The sequence below is a fragment of the Lepidochelys olivacea genome (genome assembly GCF_965140295.1).
Source record: "Lepidochelys olivacea isolate rLepOli2 genome assembly, chromosome: 1".
Lineage (NCBI taxonomy): Eukaryota > Metazoa > Chordata > Testudines > Cheloniidae > Lepidochelys > Lepidochelys olivacea.
Genome location: NC_140411.1, coordinates 253,383,881 through 253,403,091, shown reverse-complemented (window position 1 = coordinate 253,403,091; position 19,211 = coordinate 253,383,881). Strand labels below are relative to the sequence as shown.

The following is a 19,211-nucleotide window of genomic DNA, read 5'->3' as shown; positions in this document are numbered from 1 at the left end:
GTCTACTTCTTCAAAGTCCAAGACAAAAGTGTTCCACATTTATAGCTCTCAAGTACAAAGTGGACAGATCGTGTGTTGTTACGGACTGATCAGATTGTAGAAATAAGTTTAACTTACTGAGGTTCATAGAACAAAGTAATTTCTACATCCTACCATTTATATGGCAAGAGTCTACAAATCCATGCCTGCCTGTACCAAGATGAATATAGTTCTAAAGCAATATTTGATAAGTGTGAAGATTTTCAAAGCTGGTGTAAGTTACATGGGAAGTAAGAGGGAATAATCTGAGATCAGTGCACTGTCTTTTAGATTCAAAATGTTTTAAATTCACTCAAATGCTCTACTACACATTGTAGGAGCTCAATATACAGCCCTGTTCAAAGTGCAGCAGAGATAGAAGACATTTATACAATCAATGAATGAACTGTTTTAATGCAGTCTGCAGTTATTTCTATTTGCTGTACCCAACCCCTTTTGAAGCAAGCTCTGTGAAGCTGACCCTTCAAACCCTGAGTGTTAAGACTCTCCAGTGCATTTAGTCAGCCTTAACAAGATGCAGTAGTTCTGTACTTGAAGTGATACTTTTACAGCTTCTCCTAGTCTCCCCTCTGCCTAAATGTATGATCTTTAAAGGTTAATGCTGCATCTCTCTGCAAGAGAAGTGAATGATCTGACTTTGACAGCAGAAAAAGTTTTAGTTAAGACTGTTCTGTTGGGTTATATCACAGGATATTCCCCACAGCTATTAAACAAGGAACCAAGTAGTGCTAGCCTACCTGCCAGATGACACAGTGGCCCTTTAGTGTAGAGTTTACACAGTGTTTGGGAACATTTTTATTTTGTACACGTGACAAGATTTTACACCAAGAATAGTCAGTTAAATAGTACAAATTTACATTCATGAGGAATGTTTTAAAAAAAAAACTTAAAAAATCCTCCTCTGCCCACAACACCCCCTTCAACATTTTACAGTGAAAAACTGAACAATCTAATTCACATTCCCTCACCCCAGACAGGATGCTAGTTGAGTGCAGCTTACAGTTCATCTTTTACATCTGTGGATTCCTGCAAAGATGAGAGAGAGTTAAGTTTATAGTCTCAAGACAGCTTAAAAAGACTTAGTCATCTTGATGTATAGATTTGTCTGTATACTGAAGACCATGGCTTCCATGCATGATAGGATGCTTCCAGAGGCCAGTTTTTGCATCTCATTTTCACAGCACTTGTAATGCTTGTGACAGAAGGGATTTTTAGTCCTTTAAAAAGCTATTTTGTATCTGTTCACACCCATTTAACTTAATTAGGGGATAGCTAATTGACAGATCTTTAAGACCACCCCATCCCTACAGGAGCTCCAGTTGTCTGCTTGTCCAAGTGGAGGGGAAGATATGAGCTGCTATTTAATCTAGAACAATTTTTTAAAGAGCCTTCCAGGCTCTTTATATCAGATCAGCAAAAAGGGCAAACTTCAACTTTTCCCCCGTAGGCCACCTTGGAATGCAATTATGCTTGTGGTCCATCTCCGCTCTGTTGTGCGGGGGAGAAGAGACTTACAAATACTACCAATGCTGAGAAGTTTACTGGCTTTCTGGTCATGACTGTGGAGATCTTAACAGTAATTCAATAGTGTGGACTAGCAAACCAAAACAGAACAGAGTTCCCTCCCATAACATTATTGCTGCAGCAGCTCAGAGTAGGTGTGGCAGGTAAATTTAAGCAGCTATGAGTCCAGACACAGGGACTAGTTCTGTTAGAAGTAATTTTTACTTAGCGCACTTTGTTTCTCTGCCCCCAACCCACTCCTGCACAAGCACTTCATTAAAAAGCAGCCTTAGATTCTTGGATACAATTAAGCAAAGCACCACCATGCTAACTTCAGCTTTACAGGCAAGAGACACAGGCTATAGGAGTCAACCACTTCATGTAGGTGACTGAACACCAGAACCAATCTCCACTTGGTATCACCAAGAGAACAGATGTATTTAGTTGGAAGAGGCCCTTCCCCAACCTAAACTCCTGGGAGCCAATAATTTAGTCTGTTTGGTTCAACAACACTTCTAGTCCTCAGACTTTGGAATGAAGCAGTAGGCAACTGCAGTTCTGAAAGGAGAAGAACCCCAGAGCATCACAGCTTGTGACTCTCTACATTAAAATAGTTGCACACATCTAAAAAATGAGGGTTACTTTTAATTCCATTTGTGGGTGTTCAGTAACAAATTTAACCCTGAAACATGATTAACTGGAAACAAACAGTTCCCAGTTTTATTGGAAAGTATTAGCATTCTAATAAGAAATAGCTTTGCTGAATCTGTGGTCAGAAATAAGTTCAGCCACTAGCTAAATAGTCCATCTCCAACAAATTATACTTCCCAATCTGCTCTTCTACATTTAAAGATTTTAGTAGCTTCCCATGTAGTAGAATTAGGACAGGCATACACTAAGTGCCTTAGGAAAGTAGCCTTGCTTAAATCCCAGTTTAAGATAGAGCCTTAGACAAGATGGAGATTTATCTCAGTCTCATTTGAGAAGTTCAATGTATAACAAAAACTTATAATATGCTTTGACTTCAAGCTGCTACTCATTTAATTCCACAAGCTTTATCTACACTATGCCTCAATGAAGCCATGTTTTATTTGCTCCATGAAAATGGTTCACTTTGAAATCTGTTACTTTCATTGGTTTTAGAAAACTGAATGAGAGACTAGTAATTAAGAGTTATTCTGAACAGACCTTCTCTGTTTCGCTCTCATCACCATCAGCTTCTACTTCCTCCTCCTCTTCATCTTGCTCTGCTTCAGCTGTGTCTTCAGGTTCTTCTGGCTCCTCTTCCACCTTAGATAATGTGAAATAAAGCTATTTGTTATTCCATCCTCAATAGATCAATTTGCTAGTCTTAATGGATAGGACTGAAAGTGGCCTAGAGGCTCACCTTTCTGGCCCATTCACCTGCCTTTGCACCATTCAGGTAGCAAGACCTGCCAATAGACCTTGATGTGCATTTCTTCAAGTGTGGCAATTCCCCCATAGGCACATCTAGTATAGCTGTCTCCATATAGCCACAATTTTGGGAGAAGACTAGCGTTGAGGTACAGCATAAGAGCACACTGCACTGTCTTCAGTTGGTGCTGAGTCACTTGGGCAAAATGTGCCAAAATGACAGACTAAGAGCATCTTTGGAATGTGGCCAGTAAATCAAAACTGGGTCACTAATAACCCACCCTTGTGTGCAGAGAAGCTGGATATACAGCAAGTGGGTCTAGATGCTATTAACTATATCCCCAACTGTTCCCTAGAAAAACATCTACACAGTATTTTGGAGTGAGCATTCCAAGCCATGGTTGACAGACTTGGGCTAGCAGACTTGTGCTCTAAAAACAGCTGTATAGCCCCAACTTCAATCTGTGGCTTATACAGCTAATTTTAAAAACTAGCTGAAGCCCTGTTGGCCCAGGTCCACTGACCTGGACTTTGAAGGCTCACTCCAGAATGCTGTGTGGACATACACATATATGTACACCCCTTCCCCCACCCCAAGTTGTCTTAAGGGGAAGTTTTTTTTTTTAAAAGTGCTTTGAAAATTAAGACCTCTGAGCACCAATTATCCAAAAGTGAAGGCAGCTCACCTTTGCATCAAGGTCAATATTTAAACTTAAACGAAGCATTCTTTCTATTCTCTCTCCATATTCCTTTGTGTCTGGTAACATATAGCCTGATCTTATGGTTGCTGTTTCGAACAGAACTACAGCAAGATCTGCAACAGTTTTATCATCTTCATTTTCCTGATTTGGAAAAGTAAGGAAGAGCCATTAACCAGAGTTCATGCAGCCAAACAGTTAACATATCATTGCTTTGTAACTTCTGTTTACCTTGATGCGCCTGAGCATGTCCTTGATCAGCGGATGTCTAGGGTTAATTTCAAAGGTCTTCTTCTGACTAGCATAGTAACTACAAGAAGAAACTTATATCAGTAGCTAGCTTTTTAGAAGGCAGCACCACTTTTAATTTGCCCTCTAATGTTTAAGGCTTAGTTTAATAGTCTAGAAGTTCAAATTCTGGAAGACAACTAAAATGCAGAAAGTCAGCTTTACATGTAATACTTAGAATAGTAGTGTGAACTGATATGTGCAGATGCTGGTTATCAATTCAGTCTGTTGTGCTTCAGTAGCAGTTTGTGAACAAGCAGGTACACTTGCTACAAGATGGGGTCACAAATCAATAAACACTTTCAATGCTTAGACACTAGATGGATTCAGTTAGAGTTTGTTGTAGGCTTCTTTCTAAATGGTTTAATGTATACCTTTATAAATATTTTCTGAATAATTTACAGTCACTACTACTGTGACAGACCACATATTTACACTATTACTGCAAGTGGACAGAAAGTTCTGATCTGTCAAACAATTTAAACACTTAAAGTATTAAAACGACAGGTTAACTTAAAGACTAGGCCTGAGTTTTTGGAATCTGATCAGCTTGCTTTTACCATTAGTAAAAGCCCATCTGGTCTATAGCCTCACTATTGTTAACACTGCAGGGGAATGTCTGCATACAAAAGACTTTCACTGACTTTCAGTGAATGTACACACACTATTTCGTAGTTTGGGCTGTTAATTATGTGACTGGATCCCTTTAAATTAAGTTCTGTAAATATCTATAAAATTCAATGATGTATATACTTAAGTCCTTGTGAGATGACAACTAGGTAAAAATGAGGATTATTTTTCTTACAGGTCCATTCTTGTCAATATGGAGCACTGTTAGTATGCATTTATGACTGCCTAACTGTGGCTCATATCTGTGGTGTTGGTAGACCATGATATACAAGTATGAAAGCTTACTTTGTGGAGATATCTTTCCCAGTCTGGTATGCCTGAGCCTTCATAATTCTTTCCATGTTGCCAGACCATCCATACTGACTAGCCACCAGCGCACATGGAGACTGAGTTAAGCGTTGAGACAACACCGCTTTTTCAATCTAGGGGAAAAAAGTAGAGATTGAGGGATCTCAATCACATTTGCAGTTGTCATAGTTAGTTTTTATGAAAATCTGTAAAATTCAAATACAGTCCTATATTTGTTAAATACTTCAGAGGTGGCTTTGAGAGCTTTTCATTGGAAATAAGAGTCCTAATATCCCATTAGTATTTTTGTCTTCTAAAACCCATTGAGAGGTGAGCAAAGTACTTTTTAGAAAGCTATCTACATATAGAAACCAAAGTTTATGTCCCCAGGGGGACAAATAAATGAATTAAGTCTGAGAGGATGAGAGTGAAAAGTAAAAATTAAAGGATTAGTCAGGCCATATTTTTTTATTTTTGCACACATGTATGTAAAGAGAGATGCAGAATAATGCTACTGTGAATATTGAATTTGTACCTTGTCCTTTAAAGCCTTGTCTTTCATCCAGGTTAAGAGTGGCTCAAATTCTTTTTCCAAAGCTTCCCGACTCTCCTTGGATTTATCACTTTCATCAAATTTCACTCCTTCCTTAGCAACATTCTGGAATCTCTTGCCATCAAATTCTGGCAGAGCTTGAATGCAGTATTCGTCTACAGGTTCAGTCAAATAGATCACTTCATAACCCTTTTTCAGAAGACGTTCAACAAATGGTGAAGATTCAGCCTACAAATCGAGTTAATTTAGAAACAAGTTTAATATTGCTTGGCACTAAATTCTTGAATTCCATTGCTGTACAGTTCTTTAGCCAGTTGTGAAAATATTAACCTAAATGCCACACACTGCTAATATCTAAGTTGCCTTGAACAGCAACAGTAATACTACAGTACAAGCAACTACAATCATATGGCACACTGAGCCTAGCCACTCTTTCCAGCAGTAAGACCTTGAATTACAACTAGATTGATTCCTAAACTCAGACAGGTTTGCTACTTGACTATTTTGCTTTATAACACTGAAAAATTTTTATTCTTGCCTCTTTTCTGTTGGACCCTGCCATGAAATAGATTTTGTCTTGTTTCTCCTTCATCCTCTCCACATACTGGTCCAGACTAGTAGTGTTACTTTCATGATGAGATGATTGGAAACGAAGAAGTTTAGCTAAACGGGTACGGTTGGAATGATCCTCAATCACGCCAAGTTTTACGTTAGTACCAAATTCTTTCCAAAATGTATCATTGTATTTTTCTTCAGCAATCTTCTTGATCATGTCAAGAGTTTTACGAACCAGTTTCTTCCTAATAACCTAAGAATTCCAGAGACAAAACAGCAAGTTCACCCATACTGTTACATAAACACTGAGCACAACCAATCGTTTGAAGCTACTACAAAGAATGCTCCAACAGAATCTGTTCAGTACCACCTCAGTTCTCATGTTACTCTTCTGTAGCCATCTCCTTTTCATTTTCTTCAAATGAAGAACTACTGAACTTTGAATTTGTGGCAACAGTTTATGAATCATTCCACTTTGTATCTTCAAGCTTAACTTCTTTTCACTTACTTAAAGTGATTTCTTGCTTTTTACTTTATTCCTAATTTAGATAGGATAGGGCTAGAAAGAATCTAGGCCAACTATGACTACTTGGGTATTTTGTGTTTCCCTATACTTACTACAATTATGTTACTTCCCTAGGGAAGTAGATTTATCCAAGTAGCTTGTTAAATTATGTCTAAATAAGATACCTTTAGCAATTTATGCTGCTGGAGGGTTTCACGGGATACATTCAGAGGAAGATCATCGGAGTCTACCTAATTGGGGAAAAAAGGTGAATTTATAAAATAGAAGCAACAGTAACTTAAGCCAACTCAGTTAAAAACTTCAAGATACTTACAACACCCTTGACAAAATTAAGATATTTAGGCATCATATCATGGAAGTCATCAGTGATAAACACTCTCCGGACATACAACTGCATGTTAAAAATAAGAATAAAAGAAGTATTAGGAATGTTTGAGGGATGTTTAAGTTTATTCCAGCTTTCAGCATACTTATGTTTTTACCTTAATGTAATCACTCTTTTTGGATCCATATTCATCAAATAAACCACGTGGAGCTGTGGTGGGAATAAACAAGATAGACTTGAATGTTACTTCTCCTTCAGCAGTGAAGTGAATATAAGCCATAGGATCATCGTGTTCCTGTGGAAGGAAAATTACAATTTAGTCAGTGTTTCTTTCTAGAGCTTGTATGAGAAAGCTATTCTTGTGAGTTTGCACTTGTGGAAGGAACAGCTAGATCAGTGATATAGAAATAACCTCTGCATAACTACCACTGATTTATCTATCCTTTAGAAGGGAAATTTTATCTTCCTTTCATTCTAGATTTGCATGAAATGAGATTAAGGAGATTACCATAATCTGGGGTTTAAGATTCCAGTCTCAGTATTTAGTTGGCAGTTTACTTCCGTGTTGAATAGCATGCAACCAGTAGTACACTAATATATTAGTAAAAAGAAAAGGAGTACTCCTTTTTTCGTGGATACAGACTAACACGGCTGCTACTCTGAAACCTGTTAATATATTAGTGAGCAGCCTGGTTCTACCAAAAGTGAGGAACAACCATTGAAATTGAAAAAGCAAGCAGTATACTAGTGAAAAGTAATAAGAGCCATTACACAACCACTATTCATTTTCACTGGTATTTGTAAGGGGATATGACAAAAGTAAGATGTCTCAGTTGCAAAGATTACTTCTACTAGAATTCTGTAATGCAGATTTAATGTTCCCTACAGAATTCCCCCTGCAGTCCCAAATTTGATTTTCACCCACATGCTTCTTTTCCAGTTGTGTGTTTCAAATAGATTAGTTATGTGTACAAAATGTCTTTGCATGCACAGGACCCTAGTGATGCCACCCTCCCTCTTATATTCCTTGCCAGCCTGAATCTACCCCCTATCTGTACCCATCTACCACTGCATCCCTGCACCCAGCACTCCTACCCATACCTGGCATGGGGGCATGCATATCACCTCTGGAGATGAAAGGGTTTTGCCTGGCAAACCATGTATATGACTGAACACAAAAACCACCACATGCACACTCCCTGACTCTACCCTGGTTCTCCCTTCCCCATGCTAGCCACCCGCTATCTTACAACTACTGCTAACTCACCAACCCTCCCATCCCACTACAATGGCATGACCCAAAAGCCATACTAGACACAGATGCTTGAACTTTGGACTAGACATGACAGACACACAAAGCAGTCCTTAAGGACACTATTGCCCTCTTAGGCCAGGTCATTACAATACTTTTGTATGACTGTTTAAATGAAATATTTAATTTCACTGAAACAGAGCTGTCAAAGATAAAGTTCTTTATTAATATGCCTAGAAATCTATTTCTCAAAAAACATTTCCTGAATCTTTGTATTGTTACAGGCATTCTTGCCGACAGGTATTTTGAAATAAATTGCCAAAATAAACGGAAACTGGCATGACTATACATTGGGTTATTTTGACAGTAATGTACAATATTTTAGAATTGTGCAGAATTTAATATTTTGGTGCAGCATTGCCCGAAGAGTAAAAGATCATACCAACTCTTCCCCACTACTCCTCACACTCCCTCTTCCACCTCCCTCAATCAGAACAAGAATCTTCACTGAAAGGTAAGTTTAGTGGTAGGTTTAAGGGGCTGGCCTTCCACATAGTCACCTCCCATACATTACTTTAGACTGAGCTTATACTGTACCAGATGTGTACTATAGAAGTTTGAAATCTGTATCAAATTTACCTTAGAAAATGATTTGTAAAAAGCTTTGTATTCATCTTCTTCAACTTCCTTAGATGGTCTTTGCCAAATTGGTTTGATATCGTTCATAAGCTCCCAATCCCAGACAGTTTTTTCAACCTGTGCATGAAAAAAAATTCTACATTGTTCAGCTCTTTTGCTTATGCCTGAGATTGCTGATATTGATGTACAAGATACATAAGAAAGTTGCTGCTTCACTCAAGTTAGAAAGTTTACTTATGTATTGTCAACCTCTGTAGTTTTTTTGCATGCAGAGTGTTACTTCACCAAGTGCTCATAATGTACTAGGAGCATACAGAAGTTGCACATAATGCCTACCCTGAAGGTTTTACAGTCTGAAGTTTAAGATGTAGTATGTAATGGCAAGCACTGTGGTGGGAATGACTGAAGGGGACGTCACTGACAATGGATAACTCAGGGTTTATGTACATGATGATTTACTCATGTACACAAGAAATGGAAACTAGGCATGTTTTATCTGAATTTATATCAAACCAAAATACTAAATTTCTCTTGAGCCTGAGTTTGGGTGAAAAAGCTTTCCAGTAGTGTTGCTGGAATTATTCTGATTTGGTAGAGTTTGTGAGATCTCTAATGGCTCAAGACTCTTGATCCCCCTCAGAAGCTTACTTGCCAATGTAAGAAATACATTAGAGGCGGAGAACAGGGCTAGGTGTACTGTGGAGAAATCCTTATGGAACTACCATTCACAAGGTACTACCAGTATTTCTGAACAGAAGACATTTTCTGCTGTTTGGCAATTGTTAGATCAAAATATGGTGTATTTAAATTTTATTTTACTGTCTTGCTAACAGCAGATTTCTACTAACACCATACTGATGGTAAACTTACCAGAAGGCACCATTGGTGCTAAAAATATATCATGCACATCTGGAAGATAAAGGGTTCTACACCCCTTAACATGGAACTGTAAACCAAGTTGTTTAGCACTCTGAGGTCTATACACCTCCCCGCCCCCCCCACCAAAAAACCCAAATCCCACACATGCAAAAAACCACTTACCTTTTTAGTTTTTGGCTTTTTCTCTTCTTCCTCCTCTTCAACAGCAGCTTCATCATCTGTTTCTTCTTTTTCTTTTACTTCCTCTTCTTCAATGGGCTCTTCTACAGTCTCAGTCTGTGGAAACACTTAGCTATAAGTCCACTTTGCTTCAGAAGAACCTGGTCAAACAGCCTTTCCATGCCTAGCACCCTCATGAAACAATGATTTATGATTGATAATCCAGGGGTTTAGATTTGAAAATCTAGTCACCATTTGACTACAAAAAGCTGTTCTTTTAAATGAAAAAAACTCTAGCACATGTCAACTGCCATAATTTAAAATAATCCATGTAGCATTTTGCATTCTAATTATCAGTAGTATGTAATAATTCACTGAAAAGCAAGAGATGTGAATGGGGCTGCAGCAGAAACAAGCTTGCCTAAGTTGATTTTCAACCATTAGGTCTGAATTTTGTACTATACCACTAAAGACACTAACCAGCGGCATACACAAAACATCAGAATGTGAACCTCCAGTAAGGCCCCAAAACAATACCTTGGTGAGAAGCCCCAGAAACTACAGGTAGCATGGTACTTATTTCCACCATGATGCATTCTCTGCTTGAGGCTTCCACCTTTTAATTTTGCTTCTGGCTATTAGATATCCGGGGCCACCCTGTAGCTTCTTGAAGGGAGAAGTAGCAGAGTTATGCTCTCCCTCCACATTTGGGGAGGTGAAAGGACTGGTCTCTGACTTATCCTTTCACCTGCCTCTTTTGAGTCATCCTTCTTATGGATTCCAATTTCCCCAGCTAGTGCTTAGCTTTTACAAGTAGTGTGAAGTTGCCAAAGTTCTCCTATTCCCCAGGTTTGAAGAGCAGTGAAGCTGGCCAGCATTTTGTCAGTTCTGCTGCTTTGGAAAAGTCAATTTGGAGAACCACCATCAACCAAAAACACGAACCAATGTAGTTTTTGAAACAATGAGGATAAGTGCTTTCATAGGATGCTTAAGCTCTGTAGAACAGCCAGCTCAGGAAATTCTGTGAATTTGGGCACCCTATCAGGAAATGGATATTTCAAGCCTTTCCATTCATTATATATACACAGCACACATTTCAATTAGTTAAGAGTTAGAGCTATTTACCTTGCTGCTCCACACATATATAGGGAAGTTAATAAACTGTGAATATTTCTTGACTAGATTTTTAATTGTGTCCAGCTCAAGATAGTCAGATGCCTCCTCCTTCAAGACAAGTCTGAAGAAGACAGTACAAGCGTTAGACAGGCTAGCATTTCAATACAATTTTGCTATTTGAATCTATGCATAAATATTTTGAAGAATCTAGTGTATCACAACACCCAAATAGTGGACAGTCCCTTGGGAAAGTTTCGACTAAACTGGGACTAAGTCAATTCTGCTCCTTTGCTTTCCTGTCTTTTTCCAGAGGAAAAGCAGTACCATTACAGCTGTTCCAACCATGGAAGCCCAACAAAGCAGACCAGAACAGTTTTAGAAAACTGCATTTAAAGACGAATCAGTTTAGCACAATCAGTGTTTGAAACCAATTCTACATCATTTACTAGACTTCAGAGTGGGGATGGGGGGAGAAGTGTCAAAAAAATTTCTTACTAGTTGAGGATCTTTCCCAACAAATCTAGCATTCTAACAAAAACCTAAATCAGCTGCACCAAAGAAACATACTGCAAATGAAGAGAAAGGGTCCACTGGAGGATGTTGAGTCACCCTCTAATGCAGAGAACACCAAGCCAGTCCCAGAGTATAACTGGGATTGGCTGCTCAGAGGGATTTTTTTTATTGTCAGGTAGTTTGGCCTTATTTAAGAGGAACTACTACATTTAGCACTTGTTTTATTTTTTCCACCACATTAAGTTGGGGAAAGTCTTCCTAGCAGTACTTGCAACTCAAGCTATCAGGACTAGGAAGTGCTTTCTCTTAGTAAAATCTGAGGTGTACTAAGTGAACAGGAGAAAAGGTAGAGACCTTAATCGTGCATTTTCAACTTTTACACGCAGTAGCAGACAAAAATTTAAGATTTAACCACTTGAAGTTAATGGAAAGTTTGACAAAATTGAAAATGGCATGTTTCTGTTTGTGGTTCTTGCTATTCAAGTTGATTAGCCTCAGACAGGAAGAGCAAGCCAACTGTATTAGCAGAAAGGACAGCCACAGTAGCCAGTTATGTCAGAGCAGTACAAGTATGGAGATCAGCTCTGAAGGGATCATTCGTTATTCTCTACACTATGCATTAACCTATACCAGACCTTAGCACAAAGTTCTTTGTCAATGTGGACCAGAGAAATTGACTGCAGCTATTATAGTATTTAAGTTCACAAGCACTTCATTTGTTTGTTCTAGTCCACTCTTCTCCATCACTAAGTCCACTTTAGAAAACACTAGCAGTTTAGCAAGAGTACTGTAGTATGTACTTTTTCAGCTAATGTAGCTGAACTAAAACAAAATTCCAAGTTTGTGAAAACTAGAAATTAAGCATGACCAAGCATACCTGTTAATATCTCATCACATCCTTAAGCTATGCAAGAAAGTGAAAAATTGGCAAAAAACGCAAACACCTTTAGTCAGTAGATATTTTCAAGGCCCTAAACCATGGCTTTGATTCAGGAAGTCATTCCTATCCAGAAAAAGCACTTATTCCAGGGTAAGGACACTATAAATGAAGAGTTACTGCACAGGATTCATAGTTCGTGTCCTACCACATTCACGGCCATGAAAAACGCATCACTGACCACGAAGTCCTCTTTTGTATGCTTTTACCCTATATACTATACTGATTTCACAGGGGAGACCCAAGTTTCTCAAATTGGGGATCCTGACCCAACATGGAGTTGCAGGGGGGTTGAAAGTTTTTTTTTGGGTGGGGGGAGGGGAGGGGATGAGAAAGATCATGGTATTGCCACCCTTACTTCTGCACTGCCTTCAGAGCTAGGCTCCCGGACAGCAGCTGCTGATCTCCAGTTGCCCAGCTCTGAAGGCAGAGCCGCCACCTGCAGCGGTGCAGAAGTAGGGGGTTGCGACCCCCACACAACTCCTTGTAGGGGTCCTGATCCAACAATTACAATACTGAAATTTCAGTTTTAAATAAATAGCTTAAATCATAAAATTTATGATTTTAAAAATCCTATGACTGAAATTGAGCAAAAATGGACCATGAATTTGCTAGGGCCCTATTCATAATGCAGAGAACATGCTAATGAGCAAAGTATACATCAACAGCTTACTATTGGATCAGCTGCAACACTTACGTTATGGTGGTGCCTCTGCCTAAGGTGGCTCCTCTGGGGTCATCAATCACTGAGAATTCATTTGAATCAGATTCCCAAATGTGTTGAGTATCATTATTGTGCTTTGATGTGACAATAACTCTGTCTGCTACAAGGAAGGCAGAATAGAAGCCAACACCAAACTGGCCAATCAGCTCAGATGTTGACTGACTATCTTCCGGCATTTCAGTAATCTTGTTTAAGAATTCACTTGTACCAGACTTGGCAATGGTACCCAAGTTTTTAATTAATTCTTCCTTGGTCATGCCAATACCTGTGTCTGTAACATGAAGCACGTTCTTCTCTTTATCACACTAGAAAATGAATAAGGTAAATTCAGTTAAGTGTCACTTGGAGACAGCATGCATTGCATCTTGTTAAAGTTGAAAGTTACAGGTGAGATGTTACAGTAACGAGAAGATTCTTCATGAAGAAAGTCTAGCCAGATTTTTGCATAGTAGAGCATGGATTCACATTAATGCAATAAGGGAAGACACTCTTGCTGAAGCAATGCAGTGGTTCAGCCACACAGGAAGAGACACTTCAGAGGCAGCCATAAATGTTTGCTACAACACTAAGACAGGGCATCTGAGGATTTTATGGTCAAACCAATGGTAGGGTACCAAGGTTTTAGTCGAAGTAGTTTATAAACTCTGGGATATGCAGAATGTTAAATACAAATTTATTAGCTTGGGCAAGTGAAAAGGTATTTACTAATGGCTGGAAGAATCAGCAGATTACCATTAGTAGCTAACAGCTCTTACCTTTATTTTAATAGTGAGTTCTTCATTACCAGCAAGGGCATTGTCATCAGTCAGTGATAATAGCCTTATCTTATCTAGAGCATCAGAAGCATTTGAAATCAATTCTCTCAGGAAAATCTGAAACGATATGTATAGGGATGGTAAACTTTATGCTAAAACTATATATGTTGACATTGTTTAAATAAACATATTGCTTACCTCCTTGTTTTTGTATAAAGAATTGATAATGAGTTTCATCATTCTGTTAACTTCAGCTTGGAAAGCAAACTTCTCAGATTTCTCTCTGATTTCTTTTATCTGGGATGCATTTAAGCCATCTAATTGAATAGCTTCCTCCTCTCTGTGGAGACAAAGTTAGATCTTTTATTAGGCCTTATTCAGTTACTACATAGTTTAGTCCAGTGGCAGGAGCAACTGAATTTGAGGTTACAGCAGACAGACTGATCTTAGGTTACTAAGACATTCCACAAACCATGGCATCAGGATGACAGTTTAGAACTGTAAGATTTGATTTTGATTACGGAACACTAAGTGTGAAAACTATTGGGAAAGTCTGATAACAGGTGAGTGCATTAGATGTTATAAAGGCTGGATCTCTCTACTATTCAGCAAAAATCCTACCAGTCCCTGGTAGGCTCCACTCTGAAGTTACAACATACAATAACCTCTATGCTACAGAAGGCAAGGCATACAATGGAGATTATTTCAAGTGTACTGCATGTGTTTGCCACAAGTCAGTGTACTAATATAATAGCCCTGTGGAGTATCAGCAAAAAGAAGGAAACTGATTGGTAGCCAAGAAAGTCAATGATAGATGTCAAACATGTAACAATGCAAACTAGCAACCATTTCACATAGCTATTATGTTTTAGCTACCATTTATCTGCTTTTAAGGGGATTCATTTGCTTTTTTAAAATAAAAAGGGACTGAAAAGACCAGAGCTCTTTTTCCTGAAACAGTAGCCCTCTACCTTTCCAGACCACTGTCCATGCCCCTTTCTGGGGTCTGATTTGTCTTGCATACCTCCAGGTTACACCACCTCACTTAAAAACCACTTGCTTACAAAAAAATCAGACACAAAAGACAAGTTTCACAGCCACTATTACTGAAAAATTACTGACTCTCTCACTTTGTCATATAATTATAAAATAAATAAATCTGAATATAAATACTGTACTTGCATTTCAGTGTATAGTATATACAGGTCACTGTATGAAATTTTAGTTTGTATGGACTTCGCTGGGGCTTTTTACCTAGCCTGTTGTAAAACTAGGCAAATATCTAGATGATTCGATGTACCCCCTGTACCTCTGTTTCCCCACAGGATTACACCTACCCCTGGTGGAGAACCGCTGCCCTGGAGTACTCCCCCATCATAATACTGACTCCTTGGCCAGCAAGAAGGACGAGGCAGTAACCGGCACATGGAGCTCCAGGGTTTCGCGATGGGGTCACAGCTCTTTACAACATAATAGGTACAAACCTCTGAACAACTTCGTCGTCGGTCCGAGAGCCCTCTCGGCTTTTACCCAGGTCATCTTCTACTTTGCCGTCCACGTCGGGCTCCTCCGCTCTAGCCGACGCTGGGGGAGACAGGGGGCGTTAGAAACATGGCCCACAACGCGGATCCGCCTCCGGGCGGCCTTCCGCGCCGCGCACTGCGGAAGAGGCTCCTGTCAGGACCCCGCAGCGGGCGACACGGCGGCGGGGAGGTTTCCGAGCGGCAGCCCCAGCGCCATGACCGGTCAGGCGGTGCAGGGAGCTCCGGCCAGCGCGCCCCTCCCCCCCCCGGGGGTGGGGGTGTGTGTGTGTAACGCCGCCGCGCAAAGCGGCCCCGCCCCCACCGCGGGGCGCAGCGCCTCGGGACTCAGGCCGCTGAGGGAGAAGAGCCAGCGCGAATCCCGCCATCCTCCGGAGAGGCGGAGGAGCCGTGGGAAGGCGGGGCTGGACTCAGAGCGGTTCTCCCGCCGCCGCCTCCCCGGGTTCAAACAGCCGCGCGCCCCTACCCCGAGGGTCCCGGCCCCGCCCTCCTATTCACCGGAGGGAGGCCGCGCAGGCTCAGGCCACCTGCCCCAACCGCTCCTGGCCAGAAGCTTCTAGAACCCGCGGGCGGGCGGGCGACTCACAGGCTAGGAGCAGGACACACAGGAGAGCGAGTCCCCACAGCGGCTTCATGGCGGTGCCAATGCGGACCCAGGAGAGACCAATCGAGCCCCTGCCCCGCGCCTCGAGCTCAGAGGAACAGCGCTACCAGCGAGCCTGCCAAACCACCAGCCAGGTGAGCCCGCCTACCCCAGCCTTATCACTGTCCGGCACGCGGGGCGGGGAAAGACGCTCAGCCAGCCACCAATCAGAGCGCACCACGCCAAACACAGAGCCAATGAAGAGCCCCGAGGGGTGGGGCGGGGTCCGGTCCTTGCCAATCAGAGCCTTCCATGTGCGGCTTCCTGCGGCCGGAGCGTGGCTACCTCTGATTGGTCATTGGTAGGAGGAGTCAGCCAATCATTTTTAATAGCTAGCTTAATCTGCCTGCCTTTTATTAATTTTTTTAATTAAATACTCGGAAATGTTCGACTCCGCGGCTATGTGACTCCTGCACGAATGAGAGCTGGGTCTAAAGCGATAAAAGTCTCCACATGAGCGGATCAATCCAAAGCATTTCCGGGGCGCCCAGAATGTTTGCCCTAGAGACAGTTACTACGGCAACGTTTACTTCCGGCAGGTACAACCTCAGCAGAGGCAGCTATAGGGGAGCGGGTGAGACATGAGTGACGGAGGCCAATACGGTCTCCGGAATCGCGCGGGGCTGCTGGCAAACAATGCTGCCGCCGGACGAGGGCAGGGCTAGGGAAGGTGCTCCCGCCATAGGGAATGTGGGGTGGGGAGCGGGTTCCCGGACACCTCTTAGACCACAACTCCCAGCATGCAGCGCTCCGGGACTGTGGGCTGGGACTGGCGTACTGGCGCCGCATTGGATGAGGGGAATCGTAGTTCAGCGAGCTGCGGGCGCGCTGCACGCTGGGAGTTGTAGTCCTACGTCATCGTGCCTGCGTGTCTTCCTCATGGGCTGGCAGAACGCCCCTGGCTTGCTGGTAGCTGTAGCCTCTGCATTGTCGTTGACTCTGGGACGTGCCTGGAGGGCGAGGGCAGACCCGCAGCGCTGGTTGCTCTGGCTGGGCCACAGAGGCCACGGCCCCCAACTTCTGCAGTAGTTTAGGGCCAGATTTTTAAAGGTATTTAGGCACCTAAAGACAGTGAAAGTGCCCCCAGTTGCATCATTGGGCTCCTAGATCCCTTTGAAATGTGCTCTTGACGTCTGCCACTCCAAAGCAGTGACATTCCCGTAGCCCCTGCCTTTTGTACCCTATATGGCTAGGGTTACCTATATTCCTGGAGGTTTCATCACCCCATAAGCTTTAATATAAATCTTTAATTTCTGGAGACTCCAGGACAATCCTGGAGGGTGGCCCACTCTGCCTGTCCACTGGGTGTAGCAGCTGGCTCCCTGTGACAGGAGTCATCATCATAGTAGGAGCCTTGCATAAGCTTGAATGTGTGTGAACCATGTACACCCCCTCCCCACTTTAATCTTGCTCTGGGCCACAAAGTGCAAGACAACACTGTAGGGCTGCCAGCTGTCTAATTGTGCAAACCTAAAGACCCATGCCCCCGCCCTTCCCTGAGGCCAAGCCCCTGTCCCACCCCTTCTCTAAGGCCCTGCCCCCACTCACTCCATCCCCCCTCCCTGTCACTCGCTCTCCCCTACCCTCACTCACTTTCACCAGGCTGGGGCAGGGGGTTGGGATGCGGGAGGGGGTGTAGGCTCTGGGAAGGAGTTTGGGTGCAGGTTCTGGGCTAGGGCAGGCTCTGGTAGGGATGGTTCTGGTTGCTTCTGGGAGTGGTGCAGAGCCAAGGCAGGTAAGGGAGCCTGCCTTAGCTCCATTGCTGCGCCAGACTTTTAGTGCCCCAAAATCTCCCGTGTTGGCTGAAGTAGCCTTTGGGAGAGTTTTCAGAGTTGCAGCCATGTTAGTCTGTATTCACAAAAAGAAAAGGAGTAATTGGGGCACCTTAGAGACTAACACATTTATTTGAGCATAAGCTTTCGTGAGCTACAGCTCACTTCATCGGATGCATTCAGTGGAAAATACTGGGAGAGAGTGTGATTCCAGGAGATTCCTGGCCCAAGCAGGAGGGTTGGCAACCCTACAACAGGGCCACTAACAGAAACTGCAGGGTGTTTTTGGGGCAGAGTACACTCAAATTGCAATTAGGTCATAACATAGGGGTTAGTGTGTTAAAAGTGTCAGAGGAGCTTTAATGACTGTGATAGATAGGACAATATTATAAATCCTTTTGAATTAAATTCAAGTATTTTAGGAGTTGACTGTTTTAAAAATAAAAAATGGGGGAGAGGGACTACAGCCCTCCAGGAACTAAGAGCAGTGGGGGGCAGTAGTTAGAAAATATTACAACCTGAGTAAATTTGCCTAGGAGTTACCACCACCTGGACAGAGGCTTGCATATATTGGTTCAAAGTAGCTTATCCAGGGACTAACAGATAAAGAGAGGACTATTGGTTAAATAGCCTGAGTTAAAAACTGGCTCAGAACTTACTGATCCAAGGAATGGACAGGACCATCTGTGCACAGGGGGTCAGATGGGTTGGAAGGACTTAGCCTAGTTTGTTTTATTATTCTGAGTGAAAGCGGTTATGAACATGTGACTACAAAAAATCCTTGTGGGGGTGTGAAGGATTATACACTGGCTGGAGTTGAAGGTTGGGGTTATTTCTTGTAATCTTATTAGCATGCATATAGGTTTTTATTGTTTTACTATGTTTTCCTCTATAATGCTTTTACCTTGAGAATAAATATGCTCTCTTAGAAAAAGCTGTGTGGTAGCTTAACTGGCAATTACATTCTGTACTGTCTCAGAGAAGCAGGCCTGGTTAGGCAGGCTGCAGGGCCATAAGCAGGGTAGGGCGAGCAGGGCAGATGCCCAAGGTGCAAAGCTGCAGGGGTGGAAAAACGGGGCAAAGAATTGCTGAAAAAAAACTCAGCAGGGGGAGCAAATATGCTTGCTCATCCTGGGCCATTAAAATGTCTAGTTAGAGCTCTGGCAGCCTGTCTTTTGCTGGGGATATCAAAATGTAGTCTGGGAACTGTGGAGCCTGGAAATATTCCCATTAGGACAAGGGAGAGAAACAAGTGTCTTTACACAAGAGAACTGGGGTGACAGCTGGGGAAGCCTGGAGCCTAGAGTGGGTGCCCTTGCTGGACCACAAGGGGAAATGCAGGGGCAGTTGTCTCTACTAAGGATCCATATATGCATAACCTGAAAGTTGGATCTGCCTGCGGTAGAGTGTCCCCTAAACCCATGCTGGGATATTGGCTCAGTACTGACTCAGAGCAAAGAAAGGCTGGCAGCCTGAGTGTC

General features: G+C 42.1%; 1 protein-coding gene across 1 annotated transcript; it reads right to left on the bottom strand.

The window, feature by feature from the left end:
* Positions 1-821: 821 nt before the first annotated feature.
* On the bottom strand, positions 822-16,063 carry HSP90B1 (heat shock protein 90 beta family member 1). The gene is made up of 18 exons (XM_084623956.1): positions 15,902-16,063; positions 15,259-15,358; positions 13,973-14,114; positions 13,775-13,891; positions 12,993-13,324; positions 10,855-10,966; positions 9,733-9,846; positions 8,692-8,808; positions 6,958-7,095; positions 6,789-6,866; positions 6,640-6,705; positions 5,933-6,202; positions 5,377-5,622; positions 4,839-4,975; positions 3,867-3,945; positions 3,624-3,779; positions 2,731-2,832; positions 822-1,065 (listed from the first exon to the last, which is right to left on the bottom strand). The coding sequence occupies exons 1-18, from the start codon at positions 15,948-15,950 to the stop codon at positions 1,036-1,038; spliced, it is 2,385 nt and encodes a 794-aa protein (XP_084480082.1). The 5' UTR covers positions 15,951-16,063; the 3' UTR covers positions 822-1,035.
* Between the last annotated feature and the right edge of the window lie 3,148 nt (positions 16,064-19,211).